This window comes from Pteronotus mesoamericanus, unplaced genomic scaffold, assembly GCF_021234165.1.
Source record: "Pteronotus mesoamericanus isolate MK-2021 breed Mesoamerican mustached bat unplaced genomic scaffold, CSHL_Meso_final scaffold_54, whole genome shotgun sequence".
NCBI classification, from domain to species: Eukaryota; Metazoa; Chordata; class Mammalia; order Chiroptera; family Mormoopidae; genus Pteronotus; species Pteronotus mesoamericanus.
Window position 1 is genome coordinate 22,123,893 of NW_026555321.1, and position 23,005 is coordinate 22,146,897.

Consider the following 23,005-nt stretch of genomic DNA (forward strand, 5'->3'; position numbering starts at 1 on the left):
CTCAGCTGGGCCAACATATGCCCTCTGCCAGGAGCTTGGGAGAACACAGCAGGGTAGTCAGCTTCTGTGGAGCACCTGAACTGGGAGGTGGTGCAGCCAGGCCTGAGATTGTCCTTGTCTGTGGTGTGAGCTGAGCGAGCCTCCGCCAGCTCAGGAAGCTCAGCTCTGGCTCCCTGACAGGCTGGGCTGTGGGCGCAGCCCTTGGGGCAGGAAAGCCAACAGACATCCTCTACACTCCCTTCTTGGTTCACGCAAGTGTGACTGACGGGCTTGACAGCCTTGGCTGCCTCGGTAGTCCCTCACGTTCCCCACACATACAGCTTACGCTGAGCTCGCCGGCCCTGGAAGGATAGTCCCATGAGGGCCCGGATGCCTAGAGGCATTGCGCAGGCTGCCCTGTCCCTTCTGCTGGCCACCTGCCCTGGGGTTACCTGTTCTGATCACGGGCGTCTCCGGGCGGGCACTCAGCATCCCCTTGTTGTAGAATTCACTCTTGTGATACATGTTGTTCTCAAACTGCCGCAGGGATTGAGGAGGTTTAAGCAGTTGCCAGTTCTTGTTGTCTGGGAAGTGGTCCTCGATGAACAGCGCAGGGTGGGTCAGGAAGTAGAATTCATTGTAGCTAGAGCAGAGGAAGAGCTGGTCAGCAGCCATGTGGGGTGAGCAGGGCCAGCCCTGTGGAGGGGGGGAATCTATGGTGCCTTCTTCTGGCTAACACACCCACCGGAGGGGTCCAGCCAACACCCTGAAAGGGAAGAGGCACCATCTCCACTCCTGGTATGGGCACTGGAGACCACCCCTCAGCGTCTACTTCTGAAAACAGGAGCCAAGTCAGGATCTAAGGCCCCTTCTGAGAGAAGACCACAACCCGCAACCGTGTCCAGGGGAGAATGAGCTCCCCTGCTCTCAAAGCCAGAGACTTGAAGGGAGCAAAAGGCATGACCCATGGACCAGGAGCCCAGTAGTGGAGTGGAGGGGAGGCAGGGAGGGAAAGTGCTTGGTGGGCCAGCTCCATCGCCCCTGCTAGTCTCCACGCCAGAACAGCTGTGCACGTGGAGGCCCTTCTGTGGTGTCTAGGGCCAACCAGATGTGACTTTTTGTGGGTCAATGATGGGGATCAAGATGAAAATAGGGAGGCTCATCTGCGATGGGAATGGGGAAGCTTTACTCGGCCGTTTACAGTGAGCAGCATCCGGAGCTGACAGAGTGAGGAGGCATTTGAATGCACAGGCCCTGCATGGGCGTGTGTTCACATGCTTGCATTTGTCCCGTATGTGGGGCTGTCAAGATTTAAACTGAAAACATTGTAGACGACACTCTTTTTTCTGATGGATCTGAGCTGTTGATGGACATCATAATCCACAATGAATGTCTTGCCTTTAGCTTAAGGCCAGGGCTGGCCAGAGCCTCGGAGGACAGTCAGGCTCCAGCCCCCTGTACCCTGGTGTGGCTCAGTGACTGTGCACAACAACAGCACCCACTGCCTGCAAAACCCTAACCCCTTTCTTAGAGATGTGATAAGGCTGCATTCAGCCCAGAAGGCAGGTGAGGAACCTCGGTGTCTGGGGGAAGCAGTGGGAGAGAATTCTGGTATCTGTGAATCATGATACAGTCAACGGGCCAAAAGCCTGCGGGGAACCCATGGGTAGCTAAAGAAGGTTCTTGGCTTGGCCTTTCTTGATATGTGGCTCTCGGGAAATTGCTGGAGGCTTTTAGCTCTTGGGTGGAGGGAGTAACAGGGAGTCGGAGGAGGGACTTAGTCAGTGGAGGGTGCGGTGATAAAAAGTTCTGGGCCCTTATAATCGGCTAGCAGCTAGATCGCCTGGGAGCCAGAGGAAGGGAGGGAGCAGCCAGCAGGAGGCGAGGCCACCCTGGCTCTCCTTCCCTCCTGCTGCCTCCCTCAAGCTTGGATCTCCCCCATTCCCACCAACCAGACACCCATCAGAGCTGAGCATCGTACGTACAGGAAGGTGAATTTGGAGGTCGTGGTGTCCACCAGGCCACTGCCCCAGGTGCTGTCCAGCAGGTGCCATCTCCCTTCCAGGTACACAGCATTCCAAGCGTGGTCAAACTCCCCAGAGAAGCGCTGCCCCGTCTGGTAGCCAAAGCCCTTGGAGTAGCCAGGCACGGTCATGCACTGTACTCCAGCGATTCTGAGGGCGGGACAGGGGGTCTGAGAGGTGGCTCCCACTGTGCTGCCCACCCCCCAAGCCTGTCAGTGGCCCCAGGCCTCAGGGGTGTCTGTTGTCCCCGAGCCCCTCCATCTCTCTTTTTCCTTACCTTGCACAGAGCCACATATATACAGCCTGAGGGCTTTTATCTCCAGGACAGGGGGACAGGGACACAGGGCGAACCAGTCCTGATGCTGAAGATGGGCTGTGGCCCTGCTGACTTGCTCTCACCTCGAGACTAAAATGTCTCTCCCCACAGCCTGCCTGGGTGCTTTTCATGAGGACAATGAACACCGCAGAGAGGATCCCCTCCAGAACATGGAAACCAGGGAGAGGGTGATGTTCTTGAGGAAACAGAGCTGCTCTAAACACGTGCATGACTGAGGAGCGGGGTCCGGGTGACACAGGTGGGGTGTCAGGGAGGCGTGCTGGAAGCGAGGGTGTGGAAGAAAGCTGGTCCCTACTGCCCCAGCTTCGTGCTGCCCCAGGACCTCTGCGTGGGGCCTCCTGGGGCAGGCCGGCCTGTGTCTGCAGCCCTGACTCGGGAGGACAGGCCCCCGCCAGGATCGCTCCCGTCCGACTGCCGGGGCCGGAGCAGTACACTGAAGTCATCTGCTGACTGATTTCTCTGGTCACAGGTTTGGAGTCCCCCTTAGTTTTCCTTTGGGACATGGGACATGGATCAGTCTTTCTAGGCTCTTGGGGCCCTTTGGCAGTGCACTCCCAGGGCTCACGACCAAGCTGGCAACACTTTCTGGGGCCTGAACAGCGGGGGATGGGCGCTGGCCACGTCTGGGAACCAGAGAAACCCCTGGCAAACCACGATCTGGGTGTTTGTAGCTGAAATCCCGAGGCCCAGGTCTGAAAGGCAGGCAGCGCCCCAAGGCCAAGCAAGAGCCCTGCGAGTCCTGTGACGTTCAGCTGGCCTTCCTCTTCAGTACCCAGCCCCCCGAGTCAGCCGAGGGGCGGACTGCTAGTCTGACTGAGGGGACGGCCCTGTGCTAGTCCTTCTTGGGGCCTTTGTGTGAATTAGAGAAAATGGCCCCTTTTCAAGACACTTTTCTTTTGCTTGTGGTTGGTATAAAGGTTGGTATAAAAAAGACACATATCTATACTACCCAGGGTGTGCACGGTGGCCCCTCAGATGGGGCTTCCTGGAGCAGACAGCACAGGCTGCCTGGCCACTCGCCACAGCAGCGCTGACCCCAAGCTCCGCTCAGGTGAACTGATTCTGCACTTTGGGGGTCACTGGGCCTGGTTCAGAGAGGAGGCCTTAATGGCAGCGGTCCTTCCATGGACCAGGCCTGCAGCCTCAGCTGCTCTAAGCAAGAGTGCCATGGAGCCTCACAGGTATTGGGGTGAAATGGCCACACGGTCACTATGGGAGTGGGGGAAATGTCCTCTCTAAAAATGAATGTTTAATTAACAATTAGCAGAATATTGGATTAAGTATTACTTATCTATAGTACATTATATCATTTGTTGAGAGAGTCAAGAGGCAAGAGGAGCCTGGAGATGACTGTATTCCCCCTGCTGGGTGCTGCTTCACCTGCACTGGGCGACCTGGCTCACCTCCCTGGCCCACCTGAACTTCCCTCCCCGGCAGGCCGCCGGCAGGCCTGCCGCTCTGCTGAGGCTCCTGGTGGGTATGGCTGTTCCAGGGCCCGCCCCTCAACTCCTCCCCCCGCCCCCACCGCCCTGCCACCCCGACTTGCTTCTGCCTGCTGATTCACAAAAGGAGGTCCAGGCCTTCCAGGTGGTCTAAGGGGACAGAGGACCAGCTGGGCCCTGTGGGAAGGATTTTGGGAGCATGTGGGAGACACGGGCAGAAAGCAAGAGAAACTAGATCCTGAAGTCTAGATTTTCTGCTGGTAAAGATCAAAACAGACTCTTGAGCAAAAGGGGCATCTCAGAGGTTGGAGGCCCAGGGGGCAGGGTGCGGCAGGATGGGGCCTATGGGGGGCGGGGGCGGGAGAGAAAGCTCCTGGAGAGCTCCTGCCTCCTGCTGCTGCAAAGCAGCAGAGGAGAGGGCTGGGGGAATGCAGGGCCGAGGGGGCTTGTTCTCAGGATGAGGAGATCCGAACATGTTCACGGTCTTAGAGAAAACAGCCAGGGAGAGGGGAGGGTCAAGAACGAGGCCAGAGGGGTGGGACGGAGGCATGGGTGGGGGTTGGGCCTCAACAGGGGGGCTCCATATACTCAGAGTGAGAAGAAATGTGAAAAATAGTGAGATAAGAAAGGCTCCTGAAGCAATGCTAATTGACAAGAGCCTATAAAACTGTGCCATCAGCACGTTGTGTGTGCGTGTATGGCGTGCAAGAGACAAAGGGGGAGGGCAGAGAGAGAGAGAGAAAGAGAGAGACAGTGCAAAAGTCACCTCGTCTCTTGGTAATAGGGTTATGGGTGACTTAAATTTTCTTCTTTGAACTTCTATTTTCTAAATTTTCAATAATGATTATGTGTTACTTTTGGGGTTGGGAAAATGACACTTGAAATTACTTTCTTTGGTGAGTTATTTTCCTTTCTTGCCCACAACACCAGTGCAGATCGATGTCTCGCTCACTGTGGAGGGAGACGAGGAGCGTGGCCCGTTTTGCTGTCAGGTGAACTGGGTGGACCCGTGCACCTCTGGCCACGCTGCCCACTGATGCTTGTCCTCTGCTCTGAGCCACCTGGAGTCAGGGAGGGAAGGAGAGGGGCCCTGCAGTGAAATGGAGCTGGTGCTGATGTGAGCAGCCTGGGTGGCTCAGGCTCAGCCCGGATGTCCTTCTAGGTGAGGCCGTGTCCTCAGGCTGTGCGCTGGGGGTACCCTCCCATGGGAGAGGCGGGTAGTGGAGGTAAGATCAGAGGACCTGCACAGGCTTGGGCAGGGAGAGCTCCACTTCTGTGGCGCTCTGGGCTGGAGCAGGCGGTCACTGGGCTGAGCCAGGAGATCACTGCTCTACTCCCAGCCCTAAGAGTCACCTCCAGTGTGACCTTGGCAGGCTTCTCATGGGCAAAAAGGAAATCTGGCATTAAATAGTCTCTAGGGGTTGACTCTCCTCTGCCAGGCTGAAGAAGAAGGTGGGAGAGCTCTGGGGAGTGCCTGAGGCAGAATAAAGATGAGAAAATAAACTCAGCTATAAGCTTATGTCATGTTTGAGTATGATATGAGGATATTTTACTACCTGGCAGCAACATGCAAGATGAATTGGACAAAGCAGTCATAATGTAAAGTGTTATTGTTAATATCCCATAATTCTCATGCAAAATTGTAGACCTAGCAATTCCAGCTGCTGGTAGCTAGTCAGGGTGACCCTTGGCCATTTCATGCTCTCAAAAGATCACCGACTATACACTATGAGCAAAGAACTGTACCAGGTCCCAGGGAATCATATCATATCATATCATATATCATATCACATCATATCATATATACTGTAATATAATGAAATATATTTCCAAAAATCAAGCTCACTGGCTGCCCTAGATATGCTCATAGTTGAAAGGGACAGATACGTGAACTATCACTAAAATGTTAGTGACAAACAAAGCCCTGGGAAATGCAAAGGAGGAGGAATTTGCTGGAAAAGCTGGGCGAGTTTTGAAGAAGGGGCAGAGGCCACGAAGTGTCCCCACCTGCTGAAGCGTGCAGGCCAACTGAGCTAGGGCCCGAAGTGTCACCCAAGGAGATCTATCTAATAACCTCAGGCTGCAGAATCTTGGTTTTTACCCTTGATGGTTCTGAAAACCCAGTGCCAGTGGTACGAGTTGCGGAGGCGCAGGATCCAGACTGCGACTGCCACTGGGGACAGGGGCGCCCGGCCCCGCCCTGGGAGCCTGTCGTGCCGCTCTCGCCCCGCACTGCCAGGCCCTGGCGGGGCGCACCCATCGGGCTCTGACCCCCGGGGCCTCCCCGGCTCTGGTCTCCTTGCCCAGCATGTCCGAACCACACCGCAAAAACGGGTTGGGGGCAGGGAAGGGTGGCGGCTGCAGGAGAGGCAGCAAAGCCTGCTATTTTTTTAGGTATTTTATGATTTCAAATAGTGAAATTAGGAAATATGATGTCATAACTATAAGCCCAATGGTAACGTTCACGGGGCAAGCACATGTGATTTAGAAGTCTTAGGGCCTTTCTGTTCCCCACACGTTGGTCCTCAAGAAGGTTAATATTATTTATTATTGTAATAAAGATAAATTCTAAACTGACCAAAAAATAGTGTGGTTTCCACCTGCAGTGGGACAAGCATAGCCATGACTTATGTTTCCCAATTTAAGTTGTTGATTCTCGTAAATTTGAGAGCATCTTCATATTTCTATCTGCTTCGCTTTTCTTACATCGCCCTTATGGTGAGGCCTGTAAGTGTAATCACAGTAATAATTCTCTCTGGAAGGCCCTGTTTGGAGCCTCTTGAGGTGTGACCTCAGGGGCACCCTCTCCGACAGGTGAGGAGACAGAGGTTCAGAGAAGGAGGCTGACTTGCCTGGGGACACAGAGCCAGTCGGTGGCCAAAACACCACCAGGGTTCAGTTGTCCTAACGCCCCATTTGGGGGGCTTTGCCTTCTACCAGCCCTTTGTACACCAAGATATATTTTAATTTTTTAATGTAGTGGTGGTATACAGAGCAAAATTAAAGGGAGGGGCATGCTATAGTGATGTAACTCATATTTGTGAGCCCTATCCTTTGATGCATCTATAAGGGTGGGCGAGTTCAGATGTCTCTTTTGGAGGCCTTACATGACAAAGTCAGATTGGGGGATAATTTAAGGTTATCCAATGTAGCTGCCTCTCTCGGGAAGCCAAGGGAACCACTCCTCAGCTTTGTGGCCTTTGGAAACAAGAGATGTTTTGGGCTTATCCGGGACATCATGTGAAGCAGAAGCATGTCGCTGTGCTTGCTCTGTGTGACAGCTGAAGGATGGATGGGAAACTGACTGACATCTGACTGGCGACAACCAATGCCCTCAGCGTCAGAGCCTCAAACTGGTAATAAGCTCCTGGCTTTATCATAAGTCTCTGAAAAATCTGCTAGCTGGTGCAAGAGCTGTGATAACAGGGCAAGGGAACGTACTGGAGGCTGACTCAGTGGCAGGAACCTGGGGAATTAAGCTTGGCCCTGAAAGGAAATTAAGCAGAATTCATTAAGGCTGTGACAATTAAGGCAAAAGAAAAGACATTAATGCTGGGTGATGGAGAGTCTGAAGGAAAGTGGACCAGCAGTTACAAGCAATAGCATCAACAAATAACCTACATCGGTTACTTGGGAAAGCAGATGAGGAAATGAGTGATGTTGTGAAAATATCTGAATTCCCCACCAAATTACTTTATTAAATCAGTTGTTAATGAGGTCATTGCAGGGAGGCAGAATGGACTGGCAGCAGCAATGATGGCTGTGTGGGTACAACTCTTGCTGAGAGAACATTCTGACAACCGAGTGGGGATAAATCAGCAAGCGTGGATTACATGTCTTCAGTTATTAAGGAATCAGCTAATGAATTTACCAAACCTTTGGCAGTTATTTTAAAGTTAAGGGGAATTAGGGAAGTGATGCATAGATGAGGTTACTGATCTTTAAAGCAAAAGTTAAAGAAATTCAAGGAAGTGTGAGGTATTGTTAAACATCCCGGGCAATGTGAGGAGTCTTGCCCACAATAACTGCCAGGTTGGCACCTAACTTTAAATGATGCAAAATGTTGAATGTGTTTTAATGATGAGCTGCAGGCCAGAATATGGCCATTGTTAAGCATATGGATCAGGCCAAAAAGCTGACAGTTTCACTCAAGGCAAGTGTCAATTTTCTGAGTCTCTGGGAGTCTACATAGGTCTGTAGGAAAATTCCACAGAGCAAAAGCACTCCAGTGCTCAAGAAAGACAAGAAAACTTGAAAAAAAACAATCCCAAAGTCAGGTTGGCAAACCCCAAACTGCATATTCTCATTTAGTCCTATAGTCCTGCCAGTAGGCAACACAGTCCCAGTGTACAGATGAGGAAACTGAGGCTCTGAGAGGTTAAGTGACTTCCACAAAGAACAAAACTAGTAAGTGGTAAGTTAAGGACTGGTAACCTGAGGACTGGGGAAGTCTTTCTGGCTTTAAACCCGGCACTCTTCCTATACCATTCTAGAAAGCTTGTACTGGATAGAGACATGTATACTGGAGAGAGACAGATATATTCTATGACTTAAAAACCCCAAGTGTTTTCAGATTTGCAGATTCAGATGAAAATACTTATGGTCTGAATGTTGCTACACACAAAATAGAGCTGAAGACGGATTGATGGTTATTCTATATTCACAAAGAGAATAAGGTTCACTTTGTACAAATTTGCTGGAATAGCCTATCCTCTCCTGTCTTTGAGGGCCTATTGTGTGTAGGATTCTGAGATGGATGGTCACAGGGGAAGCAGAGAGAAAGAGAGAGGCTAATTACATATGAAGACGGGTAAGACCCATACACATAGGAGAAGAAATGAGCACAGGTAACACCTCAATGGTAGAACAAAGACCAGAAAGGAATATGGCAAAATGTTGTCTCTATGTGGTAGGATTCAGAGTAATTTAATTTGCTTCTATGTTCTTTGTAAGTCACCTACAATTAACAAATATATTTTAAATTTAGAAAACATTCAATAAAAGCATAAGGCATGAGTTTGTGGGTAAGGTGTGATGATCAAGGGAGGGGAAGGTGGTGGGCGTCTGGGGGTGGGGCCTGGAGGGAACAGCAGGGAGAGGGGGGCGGACTGAGCTGGACGTGCAGGTGGCCTCAAAGGGTGCAGGGCTGGAAGGGCGGCTGGGGTCGGATTTTGGAGGACTTTACAGGACAGTCTTGTTCAGGAACCTGGGGCCTGGGGAGGCTGGGCCGGGGGCTGGAGAGGCGCAGAGGCAGATGCGGACACCTAGGTCTGGGGTGAGGGGGGCAGTGGGAATGCTCGCGGTGGTGAGGGCTGCTCCCTGGTGGAGTGAATGGGGAGGGGAGGGGCGGGTGTTCTCTGCACCCTGCCCTGGTCGCCTCTGGGGCTGTGGTCTCAGGGGAGGGCCTTGGAGGCAGGGGAAGGGAAGAGCAGGAGAGTCAGTGCAACACGGAGGCAGGCACACGGTGGTGGGAATGGGGGGTGGGCCGGAGGGAAACCACGGGGGCCAGGCCCAGAATCAGTGGCGTGGATATTCTAATAGAGTGGAACATCCTGCATCCACCTGTGAGACACGGACACATCGCACCTACCCGCCTGTGGACTCTAAGTATTTGTTGCTACATTTCGTTTGATGACTCGCCACCTGCAGTCCTGGGGGCTGACATCTGGGTGGTGAGAAGACCCACTCCCAGAGGCCTGCAGAGACAGAGGACGGCAGTCCACCCCTCCCCTGTGAGGGGGCTTTTCAGTGGCCCCCAGGGCTGGCTGGCTGTTTGCTGGGGAACCCAGCAGACTTCGGAGAGCAAGTACAGGAAGCTGTGGGGGTTAGGGGGCTCCCCTGACCTTGAGTCCCTTTTGAGGTCACCCAGAACCAGCAATGATGACTCCAAACGCAAACGGTTTCCTTACCAGCCACTCAGCTGCTGTCAACACCCAGGCAACCTGGCCAGGTGCTCACTCCCAGAGCAACAAGAATGGAGCCCAAAGGCTCCAGGAGAGACGCTGCTTCCTAGCTATTCAGCTTTTCCAAGTGACTAATCTTTTCGGGTAGGGGATTTTTTTGTTTTCCCTGAGAGAGGGCCCCCGAGCCAGACTTGAGGACAAGCCTTTCGCAGTCCCCTTGGCGTCAGCAGTCACTGTCCTCCCGTTCCCAAATCTGCCATTCTCCTAACCTTCAGCTGCACAGAGATGGGAGAAGGTGGAAAAAGGGCCTTTTGTAACCAAATTATCTCTGTGCATTCATCTGCCATTATGTTAATGCATCGCGAAGCCCGGCAGATGGTACAAAGTCAATTATGCTGGTGTTAAAATGGGAGAAATTGACCTTTTCAGGACTCACTTGGATTCCAGAGCAGAGTTTGCAAACTCAGGTTTGAGGGCTGGCATGTGGGCGAAGGAACACAGCACTTTGGAAGGAAGAGGGGATGGGTGGAAGGGATGGGTCGGCCTGGTCGGCCTGCCTTTCACAGGACCCTTTTGTGATACCTGCACATTCTCTCAAAGAGCCCAGCGTAGCCATCACAGTTGGTCTTCTGGGTTCGCAGGATGTTGCTGGGTTTGAAGGCCTGGCGGTCCTTCTCCTGGGCAGCCTCGATGTCGTATTCTGAAGGGCAGAGTAGGAGGCCGTGAGGAACCAGGTGCAGAGAAGAGAGGGGGTCCACAGCCCATGGCATGGCCCCCGCCCTCGGCCATGCTTTTGGCAGCATTTGGGCTCGCCTCCCTGGGGCCTGGGAGAAGCACTGGGGACGGGGTCTTTGCCCACTTGTCCCCCCCACAAAGCTCTGCAGGCCCATCCAGTGAGGCTGCTCCTGTGCCTGCTGTGGCTCCCAAAGCCAAGGCTTCACCCTGACCCACAGGGGACGCACTGAGCTACCATCAGAGCTGGCCCCAAGTGGTGAAAACTGCTCTCCTACAGCCTGTTACCTCCCTAACAAGAGAGATGAGGCCTGTGACAAGGCCCTGAGGCACAGTGGCCACTGAAGGCAGAAAGGATATGTGTGTGCAGTGAAAAAGTCCTACCAAATATTCTGGTCCTGATTCTGCCCCCTTAAGGCCCAGGTTGAGCTGCTGGGGTTGAGGTGGGAGCAGGTGGCCGCCTACCTGTGTTAGGTGAGTTCATTCTAAGCTGCATCTCTAACTGCTGCTTTGGGAGGACAAAGGAAAAGCCCAGTGGTAGCAGGTCAGGAGACCCCCCTTGGTTGTTAGATAACAGAGAAGGCACTAAAAATCCACCCACCACCTGGTTCTTCCATCAGCTGCAAGGGGCAGCATCCATTATCCTCTTAGCCACCACCTGTGGGGCTGGGCTTGACCTGGCCAGACTCCCAAGGTTGTCCTGTGAAGAGCCGTAGGCAGCTGCACAGGCTTAAGTCCCCTGAGGTGGCCCTGAGAACCTGGAGACTGGGCTGAGCCTGGTGACCAAAGCCGCCAGTGTGGGAACAGGGACAGGCAGAGGAGAGCCCACCCTTCCTGGCGTGCCACCTTAAGCCATCTCTTGCTGCAACAACTTTTCAAACAGCTATGACTCCTCCCCAACGGATGGTCACCATTTTTTGAGATGACCTTTTGTCCTGCATTCTCATGTCTCTGGAGCAGGTTTCCCAGGAGGCCAGGACTGAGAGAAGGTGGCTGCTGGGTAAAGGACCTCAGCTCTGGCCACTGGCTGTGAGCAGAGGGTCACGGGGGACCCCCTCCCCTTTCCAATGACCCTCCATGGCGACTGTTAGCACATGATGGCTTTTACTCTGCTTAGTTAGTCTTAGGTTATTCCATCTACCCATCTGGGACCTCTGTCCTCCACCTTTTCTCTCATTCCACACTCACTGATGATTGAGTGAGTCCCAGAGATACTGCCCTGGGAACAGGGGTCTGCAAGGAGTGGCACTGAGGGGCCCTGGAACCAGTAGCATCCTAGGTGATCCTACCTATGTGGTGGCAGATCCAGATCCAGATCGCACGGACCCTCTCTAGGTCACTGTGGGCCTCCTGGAGCAGGTCATCCATCAGCTCGTCCAAGCCACTCTTGACAGTCACCTGGAGGGGGAGGGGTGGGCTGTGTCAGGGCCTGGGTGAGGGCTGTGGGGAGCCCAGCGTCCTGCTACCGGCAGCCAGTGCGCTGCCTTTCTTCCAGGCAGAGAAGCAGGGGGACAGGTCCAGGGGGACAAAGGCTGGGCTGAGGGCAACCCATGGGGGGCAGGGGGGCTGGACACGGTGGGTAGTGCTGACCAGCTTCTCACTGGCCCTAGAACCACTACTTCTTTGTAGATTTTTGGGGCCAGCCAGGTGGGTATCTGTGTGGATGTAGCAGCGTCTAATCATGGTCAATACTACCCAAAGCAATCTACAGATTTAACACAATCTCTATAAAATTCCAACATCCTTTTTTATGCAGAAATGGAAAAGCCAACCCTCAAATTCATATAGAATTGCAAGGGGCTGGAATAGCCAAAACAATTTTGGACAAAAAAAATAACAAAGTTGGAGGACTCACATTTCTGTACTTCAAAACTTAGTACAAAGCTACAATAATCAAAACAGTGTGGTACTGACATAAGGATGTCATACAGACCAATGGAATAGAATTGAGAGTTCAGAAATAAACTCATAATACACCTATGACTAACTGAATTTTGACAAGGGTGCCAAGTCCATTCAGCAGCAGAAAGAATAGCCTCTTTAACAAATGGCATTGAACAACTGCATACCCACATGCAAAAGAATAAAGCTGGACCCCTACCTCACACCATATAAAAAACTAACTCAAAAAAGACAAATGACTAAACACAATAACTTAAACTATAAAACTCTTAGAAGAAAATGCAGGGTCAGTAAATCATCATGGCTTTGGGTTTGGCAATGGACTCTTAGATATCACAAAAGCAGAAGGTACAAAAGAAAAGACAGATTAATTGGGCTTCATAATAATAAAAAAAACTTCTGTGCATCAAAGGACATTGTTAAGAAAGTGAAAAGACAACTTACAGAAAGGGAAAAAATATTTGCAAATTATATATCTGATATGGGTTTAATATCCAGAACATATAAAGAACTCCTACAACTTAACAATAAAGCGCCCTTGCTCCCAATTTTAAAATGGGCAAAGGACTTGAATATACATTTCTCCAAAGATATATAAATGGCCAATAAGTAGATGAAAAGATGCTCAACATCATTAGTCACTAGGGAAATGCAAATCAAAACCACAAGGAGGTACCACTTCACACCTACTAGGATGACTATAGTCAAAAAGATAGACAAAAAGTATTGGCAAGAATACAGAGAAATTAGAAAGAACCTTGTACATTGTTGGTGGGAATGTAAAATGGTGCAGCTGTTGTGGAAAACGGTCTGGCAGTTCCTCAAGAAGTTAAACAGAATTACTGTATGATCCAGTAATTCCACCCCTAGGTACATACACAAAAGAACTGAAGGCAGGGACTCAAACAGATGCTTGCTCACAAATGTTCATTGTAGCATTATTCACAATAGCTAAAGTTAGAAGCAACCCAAGTGTCCATCACAGATGAATAGGTGAATAAAATGTGATGGATCCATATAATGAAATATTATTAATCTATTAAAAGGAATGAAATCCTGATGCATGTTACAACATGCACTTTGAAAACATGATGCTAAGTGAAAGAAGTCAGCCATAAAAAGATGCATATTGTATGATTCCACTTATATGAAATATCTAGAATCGGTAAATTCATAGACAGTAAGTAAATTAGATGTTATCAGGGGCTTAGGGGAGGGAGAATAGGGGGCTACTGCTTAGTGGGTACAGAGTTTCTAATTTTGGAAGTAGATAGCGGTAAGGGTTGTACAATATTGTGAAAATAATTAATGCCACTTAAAAATGATTAAAATGGCAATGTTATGTGATATATATTTTACCACAATTTAGAAAAAGAAGAAATTAGGTTTTCTTACAGGGGACCTCAGGGGAAATCAGGGTTGGAGTTGCTGGCAAGGCAGCCCTGACTTTATTCCATCTCCCTAGAGAAGCTGAGCAACTGAATGCTCAGTTGGGCCATAGTTGCCCATGTCCCTCACCCTACACTAGGATACTCCTTGACCTATCCTATCCTGGAACTGTTCCACTGCTCACATTGGGACTCTGGGGCTCCACATAGAGACCCCTGGGTCCCTCTTCTGTCTCCCACTTGCCCTGCTGCTCTCTGCTTGTTTTTCTCCTACGTCCAGGTACAAATCCACAGTCCCTGTTTTTGTCCCTCTCCCAGGGCCTAGAACACATTGCAGGCCCATACTATGGCCTGGATGATTCCTGATTTAACCCAGAACTTCAGTCCCGTGGCTTCTGGTCCACTGGTCCCACCCCTGGCGCTCCCTGGGCCTGGCTGGCTCTGGCTGTCCACTGCTCCGTAGCTATGTCTCTGGCCTCAGCTGGCCTCCTGCACTGCTCTTGGAGCCTGGCCAGCAGCCTGTAGATGACCTCCCAGCTTACCAGCCTAGGAGGCTCACTCTGACGTCACCAGCAGGTCCAGCTCCTTGGCCCTTCCAATCAGACTCTGTGGCGAGAGTCCTGTTCGGCTCCCATGACCTCGGTGTGCCCCTAGTACCTCAGCTCTTACAGCTGCTCCTCTCCAACCCCATTCCACATGTGCCCAGGCCCAGAGATGTGAGAGCTTAGCAGCCTATGTGCTCAAGGGATGAACTTGACTATGGGCACAGTGGGAGCTGGCCAGCTGCATCTGTGGTCCTCCCCAACCCTCTTGCTCCATTCCTTCCTGGGTTGGGGATGGCATAGCTCAGTAGTAGCAATGCCCAAATGGGCATAGAGAGAGCAGGATACTGCTGGCCAGAGGGGCCTGCCATTGGGGCGGTTGCAGGGTGAGCAGCCTTTGGTGGAAGCATCAGAGTCAAGGGTGGGGGTCGGAGGGATGGAACGGCCTTTGGTCCTGGGCAGGGGCCTGCAGCCTTGGGCCTTCTGTCCCCCTTCCATACACTGTGAAAAGGCACTCTGGGCCAACCATCCACGGGACTCAGATACATTCAGGAGGGACCAGGGGAAAGGCCATGTTACCCTGGCCTGGAGAACTTTAAGCCACACCGGGGGACCTGTAGGCAGAGGGGTCAGCTTTCCTACCTGTGAGGCATAGGCGTCCAGTTTCTCAAACTGTCGCAAGTCCAGGGGCATGGATTTCAGGCTGGACCGATCCCAGGGGTAGGCTGGAAACACGGAGGCTTGGTCAGCTGCTGAGACTGCTGACAAGGGCTGCCTGGCCCAGGGCTCCCTGTCTCTTTGAGAAGCTGGGACTGCCCAACCTTCAACATGATTCCCAGAGCGAGAAACTCTGCTCCCAACAACTATTAGCTTCTAGAAAAGTTCTTTGGTCAAATTGGTTTGAGAACTATGGCAACTCCTCCAGTCCTCTTGGAGATTCACAAGGAACATAAGCCTATTTGCTGACCCTAAGAAACCATCAGTAAAGAAACTGGTTTCACCTCAATTCACTCAGCAGTCCCCTGACAGACTGATGATGAAATTCCCTTCTCCCCACCATTTAGTTTTCTGCAGAATCCCTCCTAACTATCCTAGGAATGAGTGCTCTGTGGGAAGTGCCCACGCCAAGCTGTTAGCCCCCCATGAGCTTGAGGAGGGAAGGTCTGCGCCATGGCCATGGTGCCACAGAGCATTCTGGGTGTGCGAAGAGGGCATCATGGAGCCAGGTCATCTGGGCCTCTGTAGGTTGAATAGGGTTTGGCACCCAGATAGGCTCTCTCCCCTGTCCTTGGTTAGCCGGAGCCTGGAGCACCCCAAGGAAGCCACATATTCTGATAACAGGCACCCAAGGTACTGTGGGGAGGCTGTGCCCCAGAATCTTTCTCATAGCAAGCCTGGACACAGGACAGGTCCAGTCAGATGCCGTAGGGCTAAATGACCAGTGGTGGGACCGACTGATGGATGGGCAGCAAACCCCTGTCCTAGCCCAGAGGAGAGCCTGGGCTCTGGCAGGGTCTTCTTCTTCAAGGCCCCCTGAGCCAAGCTGACCAAAATCAGGCAAGTTGGGTGGGAGGACAGGGAGAAGGTGAGAGAAGGATGGGGCCATGAACTCCCTGACTCATGTGGACTCCCCACCCTCTCAGCCGACCATCTTAGGAGCTTCCAAGTGTTGGGTGAGGAGGGGATGCTGGTGGGGCACCAGGGGGCAGCGGCAGCCCAGGAAGAGTAGAGTGATGCGGGAAAGTGCCTAGTGGGGTGGCACAAGACATGAGTTCTAGTTGGGACCCAATCTCTGGGGTGTGGTAAACTCAGCCATGGGGTCTCAGGCACACATCTATGGGGCACCTGGGAGGGCGAACGAGATGGTGGGTCATGTTGTAAGGTCAGTGGTCAGTGTCACTCTGCTCCTGGAGGGTGTAGGATGGGGTCCTCTGCAGGCAAGGGCAGGAAAATGGGTATGAAGCCTCTGCCCTGCGCATTTGCCCGCACACCCGGCAAGGCTGTGAGCATTCCATACCCTGGTGCCACAGACCCAAGAGGCATGGTGAGAAGGTGGGGATGCGGTGTCACCACCAGCTCTGGCCTGAGCTGCTCCAGGGCCCTCTCTAGAGGAGAGGCTGTGCCAGCTGGTTAGGCAGCTAGTCCAGGTTAGCTGTCCGGGACAGGCCACATGGATCCTTCTGCATTCCCCATGGCTCGAAGGCCCCTTCCTGTTAGGAACCAGGCCTTCCTCCTTCTCAACTCCAGGCTGGATTTGGCACCTTCCCAAAGGCCACCTCACTCAGCTCCCTTGCTCCCTGCTGTCACACTGCAGCAGCCCCTGGGGGGCTGGTCCCTTTGGCCTCAAGCCTCTGGCTGGGTTCTCGCCAGATCACGTGCTCTGACATCCAGGATCTGAAGGCTGTTCCTCTCCTAAGAGGGGACAGGACGTATGGTAGGCAGGCAGGCAGGCAGCGCAGACCCTACCAGGAAGCTAGCCTCACCCAGGAACCTAGCATTTTCTTTCTTCTTCTGCTCCTTCTAAAAGGACTAAGACATTGCGTCTGCACCTCAAATCCTGCTGCCCAGCACCATTGTGGTTGCCGCTCTTGTGCCGGAGCTGGGGCTTCTTGTCTCCCATTACTCAGGTCGCCAGCAGTCCCTGTCCATGTGGTCTGACTGCAGCCCTGGCCCAGCCTCAGAAGGGCATGGGGACACGGTGGCAGGCCCTGCCGAGCTTCCCGCTCCTCAGTGCCCTCTCCCTCCCTCCACGGAATCTGGCTCCTGCCACTGCCTGACGAGGGCCGTCAGGGTGACCTAAGTGGATATGAAGGGGACTTACACACTGAACAATTTCTGCTCAGTACAGCCCTGCAAATGAGGTCTCCCTGCCCCCATTTAGAAGAAAGATGGCATTTCTAAAATGAAACTGAAAACCCTATTACTGGTTTTACCTTTTCTTGGTTCTATTTTATAATATCTGAGCATTAAAATTAACCATAATGATTTATGCCTCATTAAGCTTACCTTCTGAGCAGATTCTATAAATCCAAACATAATTTTGCACAAATAATTTAAAATACCAGTGGCATTGACTAAATTATTCTAATTTTAAAGCAAAACAATGGGAAGGAGTGCCAGGCTGTACCAAACCTTAGATGCTACCTGGTCTTCTGAGGGGGAAACTGAGGCTCATGAGAAACAAAAGCAGGATTCAAACCCAGGCTGTCTATCACTCCATTCAGGGTTTCTACCTCTGGCCCACTCTGCTTATTGACCTTCCTCAAACCTTACATATGATCGGCATTCTATTTAAAGCTAATACAATTCTAGATTCTTGCTTTAGTATGTTTCCCATAATGGGCTGCCTTGTTACTGGTGGCGTTTGTGCTTTAGCTTTGGGCTCACATCTGGTTTGTGAGCTTTTCACTTCTCCCCGTGTCCATGGCAAACGTTACTAATCAATTACAATACTCCTCCCCTGCGGAGCCCAGAGGTGGCCCTGGACTCTCATCTCAGTAATCCAAGGAGCCATTTTCAATTGACTGGAGATTCCCCATGAGGCTAAATCAATTCTATGTCTCAGAGAACTGCCCCAGAGAAGGCCCTGCAACTTACCATGGGCATCTTTCCCTCCAGGCTGCCGGGGTCTTGTGTTTCCATTTTTATCACCTTGTAAACCTACAATATCCCAAAGGTCAATATGTAGAGACACTTCAGAAGAAACAGAAATGCAAGCACAGATGATTCTCTGTGTGGTGGCCGTTGCTTCTGGCCCCTCCCCTTCACTCTCCTCAGAGCCTTCTTGCTCCCATCCCCACGCCCAACCAAACTGCTGCTGTAATGGCCCTGGACTTCCTGGTGGGGCAGAGGGAGGAGTGGGAACCGGGGATGGATAACAAGAAAGACACATGCAGTCTGAGAGCAGAGGCAGCATTTCCTCCCACAGCAACACTGGGTTATTCAGTGGGCTCGCCTGGAGCCTGCTGCTCCCGCCCTCCCCCATGTTCCCCTGCCACCCTGCAATGCGGCTGGGGGTGCTGAGAGCACCGCAGATTCAGGTCACATAACCCCAGGCGAAGACTGACCGTGGACAGACGTGAAAGGGGCGAGGGGAAAGTGATTTGTATGGAGCTAAACTCAAGAAAGGCCAAGCAATTATTAAATTATTCCCTGGGAAGGTTCAAGGGCAATCAAATCCTATAAATCCAGGACCGTTAAGGCAGAATGGTCACCAATAATTCTTTGACTCCATGGGCAGCAGGAGAGGAATTCCTCCTGCTGATCTGAAACCAGGTCAGGAAGATGTGGGTCTCTGATGGAACCAGGAGGAGCTGGGGGCAGGGGACAGGGTGCCAAGACAGGTTGTTTCCTGCCCTTGAAGCCCACTGTAGGTTGTAAATGTAACAACAGAAGGTTGCAGATATATGCAGGCCATTCTGAGTAACAGTGGGCCTTTTCTTGCACCTACATTTTCTTTCCATCTGCATTTTCTTTCCATCTACCTTCTTTGGTAGAATAATGGGGGTTCAAAATAGAAGCTAGCATTTCTTGTGTACTTACTTGCCTGGCTTATGCTTTACATTGATTATCTTATTTAACTTCACGAGAATCCCACGAGAGACACTGAATTACTGTCCTCCTTTTGTAGATGAGGAAATTGAGTCCAAAAGAGAGGTTAAACCACTTTGCCCAGCCAGTTGATTGCCAGGGCCTGTCCTCTCTACATTTGGCTGCCCTCCTGAGGCCCTGACTGCTTGAGGACCAGGAGGACTTGGAGGGTCTGCCTTGGCTCACTGGGTGCACTCGGAGAGAACCTGAGCCTTGGCTGCTCTGCAGCCTCTGTTCCTTGGCTGGCATTTCCATAGGCCCTTTTTAGCCACCAGATGGACAGATGCAGGGAGAAGACCAAAGAGGGAGTGGAGGAGACATCGTGGGCCTGGGCATGTGCATACTGCATGGAGGACATCCAAGTGTGGTGGGTAGGAGCACAGGCCTCAGCTGGACCTGGGTGCTGACCCTCTTCCTAGCTGGTCATTTGGGCAGTTATTTCACATTGCTGAGCCCCACTTTGCTGATATAAAAGTGGGGATAATACTGGTATATGTCAAAGGGTTAAAAAGTTAATGAATGTAAGAAACTTAGCATGGTACATGCTACTTTTTAGATAGTCAATAAGTGATATCTAAAAACAATAACACTCTTGTGATGAAATTCATCTTTAGCTAAATGCCTTTTTACCCTTGCCTGACTGTAGACACTCAAGAACAGTGATTATTGGGTGTGGGGAAGAAAGAGAACCCAAGCACGAAGCTGTCGTACCTTTGCCTCTTTCCAGCGCGTAGGACCAGGCCACTCCTCTCCTTACCCCAGCACACGTCCAGGCTGGGCTCTGTCTGGCCCATTAAGTGGCCCTCAGTCCTCCCTGCCAGCCCTCCACACACAAGCAGCCCTATACGTACGTACGTTTAGCCAAGGAAAACTTCTTGAGCATCTGGGGCATGGCATCTCGAGGGTGGACCTCCACGGTCAGCTGTGTCCCTGTAAGGAAATAGGAGGGGACATTCTCATCCAGACATTACTAGGAAATGGTGCAACATCTCATGACAGACGTTTGAACAACAAAACACAATTGGTTTTAGAGCTTTCTTGACTATCACCGAAATTCTTGTTGTTGTTTTTTTAAACAAATAAACAAACAAACAAAAAAAAGCAGTTTCCAGATCTAGGCAAGACTGAGTAAGCACATTCCACCTTTTCTCTCCCACTGAATGCAAATATAAACCTTGGAAAGAATGCAGGGGGCAACTATTTGAGGACGCTAAAGTAAATGACAGAAAGAATACTGGGGAAGGAGATTAGAATTTAAAGCATCACCAAATTGGCAGTGAGTCCAGTCCCTTCCCCCACCCCCCGTGGTAATACTTAGACTGGACTCAATGGCAGCCCCAGACCCAGAGGTGCACATGGGTGCAGAGAATAAATGCTCCAAGAGAAGCCATTCTGTCTGGTTGGTGGAGCGAGAAAGAGAACCTCTAAGAGTAAAAGAGTGGGGGAAACCCCTTCTTGTCCCCCCTTTCTGTTTTCTCTCCACGCATCCCCCAGAAAATCCAATTGGTAGCAGTAAGGAGTTATTTTGGTGGCCAGATAGATGCCTGAGTCTTTGAGGGAGGGCATCAGAGAAACTATGGTTCCCAAGAGTGTGGGAGCAAATTCTTACTGTCTTTTTCTCTCTCCCTGTTCTCACTAATTGGCTTCAGAAGCAGACAGAGTTGTGAGAAGCTCCTGGCAGAGTGGAAAAACTAAAGCCCCAGCTTTTTGGCCAGAGCACTGGAAAGTGGATTGTGAAGAGGAGGGAGCTCAAGAAAGCAAATCCATAAAGTTATGAATGAACTCTTGTGGTCACCTCTGAATTGCGTATGCTTGGATCTCATCCTAAATGTCATGCCACAATCTTTGAGAACTCAACTATGGGATAGACCAATGCTCAGATGAACCACTGGGTGGTGCATGTGCAGGGCAGATCTGTACAGTATTGCAGAGGCTACAATCTAAAATTACTCCACAGCATAGGAAGACCTATGAAAATCTCAACTTGAAAAGGAAAAGATAATCAGCAGAGGTTAATCACAGGGTGACACAGATTTTGGAATTGTCAGCCAAAGACTTTAAAATAGTCATGCTCAAAAAAGTGAGGGAAACAGTCTTTAAATAAATGTAAAGACACAAAATATCAGCAAAAAATTAAAAGATGTAAATAACTTTTAGAACTGAAAAATATGACAGTTTCAAAAATTCTCTGGATGTGCTCAGTGACATAATAGAGATAACAGAGGAAAGATTCAGTGAACTTGAACACAGATTAACAAAAATTATCCGATATGAACAACAGAGAGAAAAAGTAAATAGAGTCACAGGGATCTGTGGGACAACACCTAAAGGTCAAACATTCATGTCATTGAGATACCAGAAGGAGAGGAGAAATAGTGTAGTGCAGAAAAAACATTTGAAGAAATTAGTGAGAGAATAATCAATGAAACCAAAAGCTGGTTCTTTGAAAATACCAGTAAAATTGATACAAATCAGAATCAAGACACCACTATCATAAATGAAATGGGTGATATCACTACAACCCCCATATATATTAAAATAACAGTAAGGGAATACAAACAACTCTATTTACATAAATTCTACAACTTGGGTGAAATATACCAATTCCTCGAAAGCTGCAAACTACCAAAACTCACCAGAGGAGTAGATAACCTGAATCTTCCTATATCTATTTCTGAAACTAAATTTGTAGCTCATAATATTCCAAAAGCAAACCAACAAATAAACAAATGCCACATCCAGGTGGTTTCACTGCAAAATTCTAACAAATGTTTGAAAAGAAATAACACGAATTTTTGCACAAGATCCTTCAGAAAATAAAAGAATAGTGAATGTTTCATACTCATTTTATGAGGCCAGCATTATACCAAAACTAGAGTGAGACAGTGTAAGAACACTGCAGACCAATATTCTTTATGAACACAAAAATCCTCAACAAAATATGAGAAAACTAAATTCAGTTATAGAGTAAAAGAATAATACACCACAACCAAGTGTGGTTTATTCTGGGAATTCAAGGCTGTTTAATATTTGACAACTAATACATGTCATCCACCATATTAGCAGGCCAAAGAAGAAAATCACATGATGAAAGGCCAAAAGATGAAAATCAATTAATGCAGAAAAAGCATTTGTCAAAATTTAACATCTATTCGTAATAAAACCTCTCCACAAACTATGAATAGAAGGGAACTTCCTTAATCTGATAAAGGGCATCTACCAAAGTTCTACACCTAGTAGCATTATTTAATGGTGAAAAATGGAATTCTTTTCCTCTGAGATTGGGAACAAGACATGGATGTCCACTCTAATTTCTCCTAATAAACATTGTACTGGTAGTCCTACCTAGTACAATAAAACAAGAAAAAATTTCATATAGATTAGGAAAGAAGAAATAAAATTTTCCTTAGTCACAGATGACATGCCTGTCCAAATAGAAAATCTCAAGTAATCTATAAGCAAAGTTCCTACAAGTAATAAGTTTAGCACGGTCGCAGGATATACGATCAACACCCCCAAATTAATTTTATTCATATTGGCATAAGTGATCGGAAATTGAATTAAAAAATTGTTATTTCCCATAGTTCTAAAAATTGAAATACTTAAGTATAAGTTTTGAACAAAAGGTACAGGAAATGTTTATTGAAAACTACAAAATATGATCAAACAAATTTTAAAAACTTTAGTAAGAGGGGAGACATACCAAGGTAGGGAGTTGGAAGACTCCATATTACCAAGTTAGCGTTCTCCCTAAATTGACCTATAGGTTTAATGCCATTTCAATCAAACTCCTTAAAGAAATTTTGAAGACTGTAGATATAGACAAGATGATTCTAAAATTTACATGAAAAGATACAGCAACTAGAGTAGCCAAACCAAGTTTGAAAAAAAAAAAAGTTGGAAGACTCCCACTATCTGACTTTAAGATGTAGTATAAAGCTACAGTAATCACTACAGTGTGATAGTAGCAAAAAGATAAACATATAAATCAACAGAGATTATAAAGAGTTAAGAAACAGAGCCACACAAATATGGCAAACTGACTTTTTTTTACAAAAGTGCAAAGACAATCCAACTAGAAAATGGGTAAAAGAGCAGGTATTTTGCCAAAACAGAAATGGCAAGTAAGCACACAAAACATATTCAACATGATTAGCCATTAGAAT

General features: G+C 49.5%; 1 protein-coding gene across 2 annotated transcripts in view; it reads right to left on the reverse strand.

Annotated features, from left to right (window-relative positions):
* The window catches only part of KY (kyphoscoliosis peptidase), a 46,461-nt gene that overhangs the window by 8,080 nt on the left and 15,376 nt on the right, over nucleotides 1-23,005 (reverse strand). For both annotated transcript variants that reach the window (XR_008530971.1, XM_054595482.1), the window contains exons 3-9: nucleotides 19,695-19,769; nucleotides 17,847-17,909; nucleotides 14,892-14,974; nucleotides 11,707-11,815; nucleotides 10,268-10,385; nucleotides 1,965-2,153; nucleotides 432-622 (exon numbers count right to left, since the gene is read on the reverse strand). Coding sequence is in view for 1 of the 2 variants with exons in the window: in XM_054595482.1 (XP_054451457.1) it covers nucleotides 432-622; nucleotides 1,965-2,153; nucleotides 10,268-10,385; nucleotides 11,707-11,815; nucleotides 14,892-14,974; nucleotides 17,847-17,909; nucleotides 19,695-19,769 (828 nt within the window). In the remaining variant the exon portion in view is untranslated. The remainder of the gene's footprint in view (nucleotides 1-431; nucleotides 623-1,964; nucleotides 2,154-10,267; nucleotides 10,386-11,706; nucleotides 11,816-14,891; nucleotides 14,975-17,846; nucleotides 17,910-19,694; nucleotides 19,770-23,005) is intronic.